Consider the following 12,158-nt stretch of genomic DNA (forward strand, 5'->3'; position numbering starts at 1 on the left):
GTGAGCTGGAGCAATAGCACAGCAGGTAGGCCGTTTGCCTTGCACGTGGCCGAACTGGGTTTGATTCCTCTCCGACAGCCCAGCAAGCTACCGAGAGTATCTCGCCCGCATGGTAGAGCCTGGCAAGCTCACTGTGGCATATTCGATATGCCAAAAACAGTAACAACAAGTCTCACAATGGAGATGTTACTGGTGCCCGCTCGAGCAAACCAATGACCAATGGGATGACAGTGACAATGACAGTGTGTGTGTGTGTGTGACATGTTTCTGTGCATATGACAATAACTAAGGCAATTACTATTTTTTTGCTTCATTTTAAACACTTACACTAATGACTATAAGACATTCTTGTTTTTTAGTTTCTTTAATTGGGAAATTGTCCAGTCTTTCTTTGTCTTTATGACTGGCAGTCCTTGAAGTATATCATCCTCCCAAAACGAGATTGCTGCCCATTTGGCATTCATCTGATATTTTCCTGTGATTACATTTGGGCTACACACTGCCAGTCAGAATGACACGATGGCTCTGTCAGGCTGTCACATCTGGAGATACATCATGTCCATCTGCCCATCTGAAGTTCATTCTGATCACCCAATCAAGATGTTGTCCTATTTTTTCCCTGTAATGTAGTTAACATTCTTTTTCTTCATCTAACTAATAAACAATCTGTGAGGAGACATTTAAACTCATGCATACATCCTGTTACTCATCAAAATTCCTTCCTGTATTCTTTGATGATTCCTGCCTGTACCTTTCTTAAACACGATGATTGCAAGATGACGATTCTGTAATTAAAAAGCAATAGCCAATTCTAGGCTGGATCCTGTAGAGGGAAAATATACCATTAAAGAGTCTTATTGAGTTATTCACAAAAACAGGATATGAATGGCTGAAAGTACTACGTGAAAGTTATGTTCTCATGACATTTACTCTTAAATGACAAAAAATATGTATATGAAGGTGTGAATGAATGTTGGAGAGTGTTTGTTGGTTTTGTTATAATCCACAGTCTGTTTTTTACTTTAAAAATTTTATTTACTTATTTTTTTATTAAATCATAATGAGAGACACAGATACAAAGTTGTTCATGACTGGGTTTCAGTCATATAATGTTTGAACACCCATCCCTTCACCAGTCTACATTTCTTACCACCAATGTCCCCAGTGTTCCTCCTGCTGCCCCACCCACTCACCTGCATCTTCTCTCTCTCTCTCTCTCTCTCTCTCTCTCTCTCTCTCTCTCTCTTCTACTCCTTTTGGGTACTATGGTTTGCAATTCAGATACTGGAAGGTTATCGTGTATATCCCTTTACCTACCTTCAACACTCAGTTCTTGTCCAGAGTGATCATTTCTATTATTGTCATACTGTGTCATACTGGTCCTCTCTCTATTCTAACTGCCCTTTGTCCCACAAACTCTGTGGCAAGCCTCCACAGGAATACTGGTCAATGGTTGGAAGCATGCTGTTTTATTTTTCTACCTGTTAACTTAACATTACTGAAGGTCCCTAACGTTTCTACTCAAACTCATCTGTGCTATGACAGTTCTAGAATCTACATTAGTAGCTGCTCTTTAGTCTAAATTAATATGTGTAAGTTGATGGCACGTATACATGACATTCATATATTTATATGACATTTAAAGGGGGAGAAATACATGCAAATGGAGGGACAGACAGTTGAGTAGGCTGCTTGCCTTGCACACAGCTAACCAAGATTTGATCTCTGGCAACCCATATGATCTCCTGAGCCCTCCAGAAATAAGCCCTCCTGAGTGCAGAGTAAGTCCTGAGCACAGCCAGATTTTCCCCCACCCCCACCAAAAAAGAAATAAAATAGAAAGAAAGGAGCATACAAATGAAAACCCAAGTATTTTAAGTGTAAAAGGTAAATGTTAGGTATGGGGGTATTCCATATTCTTGCAACCTTTTAGTTTGAAATAACTTCCAAATACATAGTGAATAATACTTATAGCCCTCTAGGGAATAAACACTAGATTTCCTAATGCACTATAAGTCTTCCATTCAATTGCTGATAATGAATCAAAGAGCAAGTTTGCTGTGGGACTAATGGTGCCCCTGGCCCTGCCCTATTAGAGATCACTTTGCCCTATGTGAAATTTCTTTCTCCATGGTAGTGCCTGTATAGGGCCAACTTAGCGATAGATCATTTTTTTTGAAACAGGAAACTAATTCTATCTGCATATGCTGAGGCTTTATTAAGAGATCATAGAGAATTTTGGTCAACGATACACAGTAAAATTAAACCTACAGGGACCTGAAATTAAGATGAACTGACAGAAGTTTCCAAAGCAAAGACACAGAACCTTCAAGACAGGTGTCATGGCACTTGTGACTTTCTTCTCAGTCTGCTTTCATAATGGCTGCGTACTCCTTCTGATGTTCAACTAGCTTCAGGAACACTTGGTATTTCTTGTCATAATACCTGTGCAAGAAAAGTGAGTATGTTGAATCGTTTCGAGAGAAAAATCCGTCTTTGCATTCATATTAGGGGTTTCCAAAACTTATCTCAACTGCCACACTCTTCATAGAAAAAGAATTAGTCCCACCTCCTTAGCTAGAAACATCATTTAAAAAAAGTGTCTTCAATCATACTCAAGTCTCCTACTGTCCCTCCGAATCTTTCCAGCACCTTAACAGAACAGTATCGTCCACTTTAATAAACAGGAAACTAATTTGTTAAGGTCATGCTGAAAACTCCCATTTTCTGAATGCTTATGGAATTCCAAGAAACCGACAGATTAACATGTTACCCACCTTTTATCTTTCACCTGCATCTATATTTGGAGGTAAAGGCACTGGCTCTGAGAGGTAGTAGCAGAGCTAGAAATGGGCAGAACTGGCCTCTTTCCACTCTAGAGAGGCCCATGTTGTCTCCTGGACATGTATCTCCCTCACTTTCTCTTTCCTCAGATCTCTCTAAATTTCATTTAATAAAAATAAGTTTTTAAAAAACAGGCAGAACTAGAACTAAAACTAAGATCTGACTTCAAAGTCATTGCTGCACACTGTTCACAATAGCCAAAATCTGGAAACAACCCAAGTGCCCTAGAACAGATGACTGATTAAAAAAACTTCTTTGGTACATCTACACAGTGGAATATTATGCATCTGTTTGGAGAGACGAAGTCATGAAATTTGCTTATACGTGGATAGACCTGGAGAGTGTCATGCTAAGTGAAATGAGTCAGAAAGAGAAGGACAGACATAGAAGCACTGCACTCATTTGTGGAGTATAAAATAACACAACATGATACTGACACCCAAGGATGGTAGATACAAGGGCCAGAAAGATGGCCCCATAGTTAGAAGTCTGCTCGTGAGCAGAGGGAAGGCAGCTGGAATAGAGAAGGGATCACTAAGAAAATGATGGTCGGAGGAATCGGTCAGGAGGGGAGATGCATGCCAAAAGTAGATAATGGACCAAGCATGATAGCCTCTCAGTTATCTGCATTGCAAACCATAATGCCCAAAAGCAGAGAGAGAGAGAGTATGGGGGATATTGTCTGCCATGGAGGCAGTGAGTGGGTAGGAAAGGGGGTATTCCGGGGATATTGGTGGTGGGGAATGTGCACTGGTGGAGGGATGTGTGTTTGATAATTGTGAGATTGTAACCCAAACATGAAAGCTTGTAACTATCTCACGGTGATTCAATTTAAAAAAAGAAAAAAAAATTAAAAAAAAAAAAAGAAAAGAAAACCAAAGTCAGTGCTGCAATACCTGGAAAGGGACTCCCTTAGCCTGGAACTTTCACAGTCCAGCTTCCTTCAATACTTGATACATGTGGATACACAGGCTGATATATAGTTTAATATCACAGACTGGCTAGAGTACAGTGAGTAGGGTGTTTGCTCCGCATGTGGCTGACCTGGGTTTGATCCCCAGAATCCCATGATTTCCTGAACACCACCAGCAGTAATTTGAGTGTAGAGCCAGGAATAACCCCTGAACATCGCCGGGTGTGATAGAAAAAATTGATATCACAGTCTGGAGGGCCAGAGAGTACAGTGGGTAGGGTGCTTGACCTAGGTTTGACCTCCGAACCCCACCAGAGGTATTTCTGAGTGCAGAGCCAGGAGTAAGCCCTGAGCACCACTGTGTGTGGCCCCCAAACCATACTCATAAATCATCAACTAAAATCAGTGCCTGGACCCAGAGAGATGGTACAGCAGGTAAGGCACTTGCCTTGTATGCAATCACGTGGGTTGATCCCTGGCAAATATATATATATATATATATATATATATATATATATATATATATATATATATATTTCCTTGAGCTGTGTCAGGAGTGATCCCAGGGCATAATGCCAGGAGTAAGCCTTGAACACTGCTGGGTGTGGCCCCCAAACCAAAACTAAACAAAAAGATCACAGCCGGATGCTGCTGATACGGGTTCAATTCTGGCATTGCATGTGATCTCCCAAGCACCTCCAGGAGTGGCCTCTGAGCCCAGGCAGTCGGGAGTCAACCCTGAGCACTAGACGGGTGTGGCCTACAACCTCCTGCACCAGTAAAAGACAAATAAATAAATAACATTATGTCCAAGGATGGCACTAGACAGTTTGGTATTTTTCCACACCTACACTTTCTTTGCAGGCTGCGTCAAACCTCAGGAACCCACGACTACTAACTTTCTTGGGACGAAGCCTTCCCCTGAGCGTCCCACCATGAGCCTGGCTCGCCAAGTACTCCCAGCTGGCTCCTGAGTGAGCCCAGTTTGGGTGTCGGGCATGAGCTGGATGGCAGAGCGTCCCATTATGGAAAGGGGTAGTGGCAGCTAAGACCAACTACACTGGGGACTGCCGCTCTGCCCTTACTCCTTACGGGTATGAGTCAACACGGGGTGGCGGGGGTTAGGACTGTCTCCTAGAAGCTGGGGTGCTCTGTAAAGAAGCCCTCAGGAGGGAGCTTTGGTGCCTATTCTTGGACCAGAGGAGACAGACCGTAAGAGCCATGTAGGAACTTCTAACTTGTAAAAAGGACCAGAGGGATACGCCTGGGCCCCCTGCTCTCCGGCAGCCTATCTGCCTGTGCAGTCTCGGAACTCAGAAGCTACCCGAAGCCGAACACAGTGCTGTTCCTCAACTCTGGAAGGTTCAGTTTGAATCTCAGCTTGCCCGTTAGTGCTGTCTGGGTGATTCTGGATATGTTTCTTAATTTGTGCGTGTCTGCACATTCTCAGCTGTAAATGAGGGGGATCTGTGGGTAGATGTATCTCAAAGCTGCTGCATGAATTAAGTGAGGCAATACAGGAACAGCAGTTGGATCAGTGCCTAGTGCGGACTAAGTGAGATCAGTACTTATGGCTACAGCTTCAAGCAAGTAAGACTCCATTATCATCAACACCCCATAGTAGATGCCACTATACTATGCTCTATGAGCCTCCAAGTTTATTCATCAGAATAATACTCAGGATGGTAATTTTTTTCCAAAACTCTTCTATGACATTATAATGTCAAATAATTACTTCTCTTTATGGCATGAATTTCCTGACTTTAGAATCTAAAACCTGCCCAAATGGAGCCTGGGTGAGTACCCTTTCTTTCCCATATTCTGTAGGATTTCCGAGTTTAATATTGACAATTGAAGCAACTGTGTTCACTGGCTTCTTCTTTGAATAGTGGGGAAAAACACCAGTTGTGCACCTGTAACTCTGGGCAACTTTTTAAAAGCATTTGAGTGATAAACTAAATTTTTTCTCATAATCTTTTATTATCCTAAAACTCCAAAGGTTGGATAGACTATGCTTTCTATTGCTATGCATTGGAAACTGAAATCTAAAGCAGTTTCCCGGTGAAATTATTTTTTTATATTTTATGATGACAAGATACACAAAATGTGAATCCTTAGAGTTATGGCATTAAATACATTACAGATACTGTGCAACTATTACTATTATTTAGAATGTTTTTTCATCTTACAATATAAATCATTAAAAATTCCTCTCTCTGTTTTCCGTCTCCCTGGACCCACCGCTACACTTCTACTTTCTGTTGATGGAATTGAACACTCCAAACCAGTGGTCTTCAACCTGTGCCAGAACCAGTGAGGATCTGCAGGTGTAGAATGGCCGAAAGCCACTGGCCTATGGTTTTGGTTACAGTTGCTGTTCTGTGGACCAGTGTGCAACATACAGATGTGAAAAGGTTTAAGGACTCGAATCTAGATCCCTCATCAGTGGAATTCTATAGCAGTTTTCTATTTCCCTTTTAGTATGATGTTCTAAGAGTTCATCCACATTACAGTGTCAGAATGCCCTTTCTTTTGAAATATTCCACTGTATGTACATACCGCTTTTAAAAAAATGAATCACCAGGAGATACACAGTTACACAGCTGTTCATGGTCAGGTTTCAGTCATACAATATTCCAACACCCACCCCTCCACCAGTGCACATTTCCCACCTCCAATGTCCCAGTTTCCCTCCTGTTCCACCCACCCCAGCCTATCTCACCTCTCTCCTCCCTCCCCCACTCTCTCTCTCCTTTTTTAGTGTTTTCAATACAGACAGTGAGAGGTTATTATGCATGTTCATTTATCTATTTGATAATGATTTGATTATCTATCTAATAGATAATTTGATTATCTATTTATCTATCTGTTATTTATCTAACAGCACACAGTTCTTATCCAGAATGATCATTTCCAACTACCTTTGTCATAGTGGCCCCTTCTCTGGCCACTTGTGTATCTTGGTTTTTCCCTGGTTGTGCTCAGAGCTTTCTCCTGGCTCTGAGTTCAGGGATCACTCGTGGCAGGGCTTAGGGGACCATACAAGGTGCCGAGGATCAAATGTGCGTTGCTATGTGCCTTACCCACTGTACAATCTCTCTGGCCCATATGGATAACTGTTTATTCAAGTCCTTTGGTCATTAAAACAACACATTTGTGTTGGGTGATTTGTGGTTGGGTTTTAGAAGTTTTCTGTACAGTCTGAATATCAATCCCCCATTAAATCTATACTTCTCTTGTAGGCAAAAAGGTTGCCTTTTTATTGCTAATGCCTTTCTGTTTGTTTGGTTTTTGATTTTTGGGTTGCGCCCAGTGATACTCAGGGGTTACTCCTGGCTATTCACTCAGGAATTACTCCTGGTGGTGCTTGCGGGACCATATGGGATGCTGGGGATCAAACCCCGGTTGGCTGCGTGCAAGGCAAACACTCTACCCCTGTGCTATTGCTCCAGCCCCATTGATAATGCCTTTGAAGCACAATATTTTCCAGGTACTTTGAAGGAATCATTTAAAGTTCACTGAAAAAAAAAAAAGGCAAGGGGGGAATGCAGGTATAAGGAGTCTGACATTATTCTTTTAAAAAAAGGGGAAACTAAAGTCATTACTTTGGTTATCCTGGTTTTTAGGTTAATAAAGTTGCCTCTCATCAGTTCCACTATGCCAGTACCTTGTGTGTGGCACAGATCCACGTAAATGTCCTCCAAGGACAGTGGGAGAAAACACTTAAGAAAAGGGGCTCTTTCTACTTGCAAATCCCCAGTTGGCCTGCAGGTGGCGCTAGAGCACTGTGGAAGTCTCCACCCCGGAGCTGGTGCGCACCCCTTTCCCAGCCGACAGCCAGGAGCCGGGAGTTCTTCTCGAAAAGCACAGGAGGGAGTTTTCTTCAAGGACTTAGAAACAATCTTCAAGTCTTAGGAGGTTCAGGGGAGAGATGAAAAAGGCTCATCTGTTTCGAATTTCACTGAAAGAGAAGGGACTAACCCTCGATGCCCATGACCACGGGGCTCAGATTCTCACAACTCGGTGCTGACCTCAGTTGCTCGTTTGAGCAGTGGGAGGGCGCCCTGGTCTTCCATCCCTGACATCTAGCGAGGGCTTTCCACTCAGAGGGCTAACACGCCAGCTCTGGAGGCCTTAAGCATGAAAAGAAAGGGCTGCAGGCGGGGGTGGGGGGGATTGTACAGCAGGCAGGGTGCTTGCCTGGCACTCAGCCGACCCAGATTCCTTTCCCGGCACCCCATCTGGTCCCCTGAGCACCGCCAAAGGTGATCCCTGAGCACTGAACCAGGAGAAGGTCCCAAGAATGGCCGCGTGTGCCTCTCAACCCCCACCCCCCAAATGGAAAGAAATGATATTACTCTTTTTTCCATGGGCATTTCCAGCTCTGTTAACTACTAACCAGGCTTGGGTGAGTTCAGTACCTTTGACGGCTCATTCCGTGATGTGGAATTTTCTTTTCTGTAAATCTTTGATAGTTTCCCAAATTTATAAATGGTACTTGGCACAAATTTTCCTCATCTTTACATGCGACCCCACTGACTCAATATGGGTTTCTACAGCTCTAGCCTGGATTATTTAAAAGGCCTTATGTCTGGTCGCTATCCTTTGGCCTTCCCATTCATGTGCTAGGAAGGATTTATGTTTTTCTAAAATCCTCATCGGACCAAGCTTCACTACTCCCTAAGCTTTTAAATCAGCAGGAAGTCTGAGGTATTGAGCACGGCCTTCAAGCACTGTAGGAGCCGACCCCTCCGCAGTACCCAGATTTATTTCCTGTGGCACCTGTGTTCCAGAATTATGTGCTGTTTGCCTGAACACACCGGGGTCTGTCTACTTTATAATCTAGCACGCGATATTCCCTCTTCTAGGAATCTCTTTCTCTGACTTGACTTGCTTGAGATTATTATTTTTCTTTTCTTTTTGGGTCACATCCGGCAATTCCTAGGGGTTACTCCTGGCAGTGCTGGGGGACCATATGAGATGCTGGGGGTAGAACCATGGTTCACAGTACTCAAGGCAAATGCTTTAACTCCTGCACTATCTGTGTCTCTGGTTCCTGTTTGACCTTCTGTGTAAGCATTAAGTCAGCTAGACTTAACCTCTTAAAATATTTCCTTCTCCCTCCAAGAGCACACCCCTTTCTTGTTTGGTAAACTGTTACCTGGAAACATTTCTATCTTAGAATGTATCTCTTCCTTCTGAAAGATCCTGTGCCTATAAATAAGGTATATTTCTCCCGCCAAAATGCTACCTAGAGATTAATGGGCTTAATGTGTTCATTAATGAGCTTGATAAATTAGTGCTTTGCAAACTGAGATTAACACAAGGATCTAAGTAGTGGCTTTTCATGCCAAGGGATTCAAAGGGTGGAAGAATGGACAGACGCTATTTGTGTTCTTCTCCATCTGGCTCAGAGAAGACCAGATCTGCTGCTGATGACCTGGAGAAAAGATCAATGGCCTGAGAGTTCAGAAATTTGGATTTGACCACCTGGTCAGATTCTACAGTGATATCTGATCTTAGATTATTGAGGTAAGGTTACTTCTCAGGGATTTAGGTTTATTATTAAATAAAGTCAATGTATTATTTAAATTAACTTATGGTGACAAGAACTGAATTTTATCATTTCCAAAGATAATTCCTGCTATAGAATTGTACAGATTAATATGCCCTTCTTCATTTGCATTATACAAATAAAAACATAAACTTACCTTTTGTCCTCAAGTCTGGGGAACACAATTTTTCCAACTTTGCTCATACTCGCCATTGCTTCCTGCCAAATGAGAACAGGACATGGAGCTGAGTTGGAAAACTACAACCCGTGTGCGACTTGTCACACGCAAACATTCTGATCAGAGCTAACTTCTCCTTCAGATATCCGGTTGCTTCTTTTTTTCTCAATTAGTTTTCTCTAGTGATAAAGACTAAAATTTAATGCATATTCAAAGCCACATCTATGACTACATGGCCCATGCTTAATAACTGATTGCATATACAGGGCTCCAAGGCATAAATAACTCAAAAGACAGAACATTTCTATGGTGACAGGAAGAAGTGGAAGGGGCTCACTCCCCTTCTCACTGCTGGGAGATAAAGTCATAAGAAAGTGCCCTTGTCAACCAATGAGAATACTGTTTACTTATTTCAAGAAAACAATAATGTCAGGCCTCATTCTGCACCTGTACTTCCTACTCTTTAAAAATATAACCTCCCCTTTTCACCTTCAACTCCTTCCCTACTGTCTCTGACATTCTGAGCACAAGTGTGAGCTCTGGGGCTAGATATGACTGACCTGAGTACTGGAATGCGACTTCCGGGTATTCTAATCTTCACAATGGGGAACTGGACTTCAAACTGCGGTGTCTGGGAGAATGCGGTCTGCTGTGTATAAATCAAGACCAACCATCAAATGTGTTGGTTCCATCATAGGAGAAAAATGGTTTGGTGTCCTTGGACTGTCTCCCACTGCAGTTAAGGCTATGAAAAACTCAGGGAATGGAATGAACTCAATCTTAAGAGTTCAACAGATTTGACAGGTGTGCTAGAAGCAAGTACTGGAAAAATCCTCTGAACAAACTCTGTCTTAGAAATGGCTATTGTACTCTTGCTCTTAAGGATGCAGGAATTCCGGGGCAATATATGTGCAATTTCTTACTTCACGTATTTATTAATTACTCAGTTTGTGCCACATACTGTGCAAGAGATAAAGATTTGCATAAGACATACTCTTTGTCCTGGATAAACTCATATGCCTGGAAGTGTGAAAAAATTTCAAAAAACTGACTGCATAAAGAATGTGAGAATCCCTGGGTATCTCTAAAACATTTCCAAAGGTCCCCCTGCCCATCTTGGGGGCTGGAGAGATAGTACAGTGGGTAGGTTGCTTGCTTTGCATGTGGCTGACCTGGGATCAATCCCCAGAACCACAGATGGTCTCTTGAACATGTCCGTGAGAACCACCAGAAATAGCTCATAAACCAAATTCCCCTTCTACTGCAAAAGAACAGTCTTTGCTATCATATATATATATAACAATATATATGTATATATAACCTATATATCATATGTGTATATGATATATGTATATCATATACATGATTATATGTATATCATATAATACATGCAATTATACATATAATTTATATGCATAATTCACCAATTCTCTCTGACATATCATCTATACACCGACTGCCTTATTTATTCTTCATATGCACTTTTCATACTTTACTCTAACCAGGATGCAGTCTACATAAAGACAGGGGCTTTGTCTATTATCTGTTTAATCTCAGTACTTAGAATGTTCCTAAAAACATAGGAAGCCTCTTCTATGTGCCAAGCATAGCATTAGATAATTATGGAATGCAGAGGAGAAGAATGCATGGATCATTTCTTCAAGGAGCTCACCAGAGAACAAAAAAGGCATTTACAGTGATCGACAGAGAGTGTGATAAATGATATGTTGGAGCTCATACAATTCTTTTCAATAGTTATTCAAGGATTTGGAGACCTGATCCTTTTTTGCATCTGCAAATCACTCACACATATTTCCACTTCTGCTAGGATGCTCTACCAACTCTTGTGGCATGAACATTCTGAACTAGTTATCTGGTTTCCTAGCAATCAAGGGATTTAAAAGTGCTGACTGAGAGATTAGAGATGCTGAGAGTAGCAAGCACAGAGAGAGAACGAAATGGCAGTCTTCAGTGGGAGGATACTGGCACAATCATGAAAAATAATTGAACAGGAAACCTGGATGAAAAGTCAAGAACCCAAATTCTTGGGAAAGGACAAAGTCCTCTTGCCAAGGGGCTGCTGCTCCACTAACTAGGGCTGTTTTACAAGCTCTGTTCAGAGGACACATGTCAGAAAATTCTTTTTCTTAGGCTAAGATCTGAATTCCTAAAAGGAAGCTCTGTGTCTTTCTGAGAGATGGCCTCTTCAGTTTCTATGGCCAACTCAGCCACTCGTTTTTTGGAGTGTGTGTGAGAGGCAAACCTAGGGATGCTCAGGAGATATTCCTGGCTCTCCACTTAGGAATCACTTCTGGTTAGTGTTCGGGGAACTAGATGGGATGCCAAGGATTGAACTTGGGTTGGTCAAGTGCAAGGCAAGCGCCTTACCCACTGTATTATCTTTCCTTTCCACCACACATCTGCTTATTCTGATCTTACTTGTTCCATCAGAGTTGGGTTGTGCATATTTAGTAGGACTTCATCTCATTACTCCTCCTGGGAGTAAAATTCAAATTGCTGGAGCTTTGGCCTCAAACATGAGGTGACCTACTGTAGCTGCCTCCGTGGGTGAGAGCCAGGAAACTTGAACGATATGAGGTGTCCATAAATGCACCTTCCTTTATCATGGGAACAGATGTGAGGACAGAGAACAGAAAGCAGAGAATTCT

General features: G+C 42.2%; 1 protein-coding gene across 3 annotated transcripts in view; it reads right to left on the minus strand.

Annotated features, from left to right (window-relative positions):
* Positions 1-255: 255 nt before the first annotated feature.
* FGGY (FGGY carbohydrate kinase domain containing) overlaps positions 256-12,158 on the minus strand; it is a 459,128-nt gene continuing 447,225 nt past the window's right edge. For 2 of the 3 annotated variants that reach the window (XM_055140354.1, XM_055140355.1), the window contains 2 exons: positions 9,469-9,530; positions 838-2,445 (listed from right to left, as the gene is read on the minus strand). In XM_055140354.1, the coding sequence (XP_054996329.1) occupies positions 2,364-2,445; positions 9,469-9,530 (144 nt within the window). In that variant the 3' untranslated portion in view covers positions 838-2,363. The other variant, XM_004607300.2, reaches the window with a different exon arrangement.

This window comes from Sorex araneus, chromosome 5 (genome assembly GCF_027595985.1).
Source record: "Sorex araneus isolate mSorAra2 chromosome 5, mSorAra2.pri, whole genome shotgun sequence".
NCBI classification, from domain to species: domain Eukaryota; kingdom Metazoa; phylum Chordata; class Mammalia; order Eulipotyphla; family Soricidae; genus Sorex; species Sorex araneus.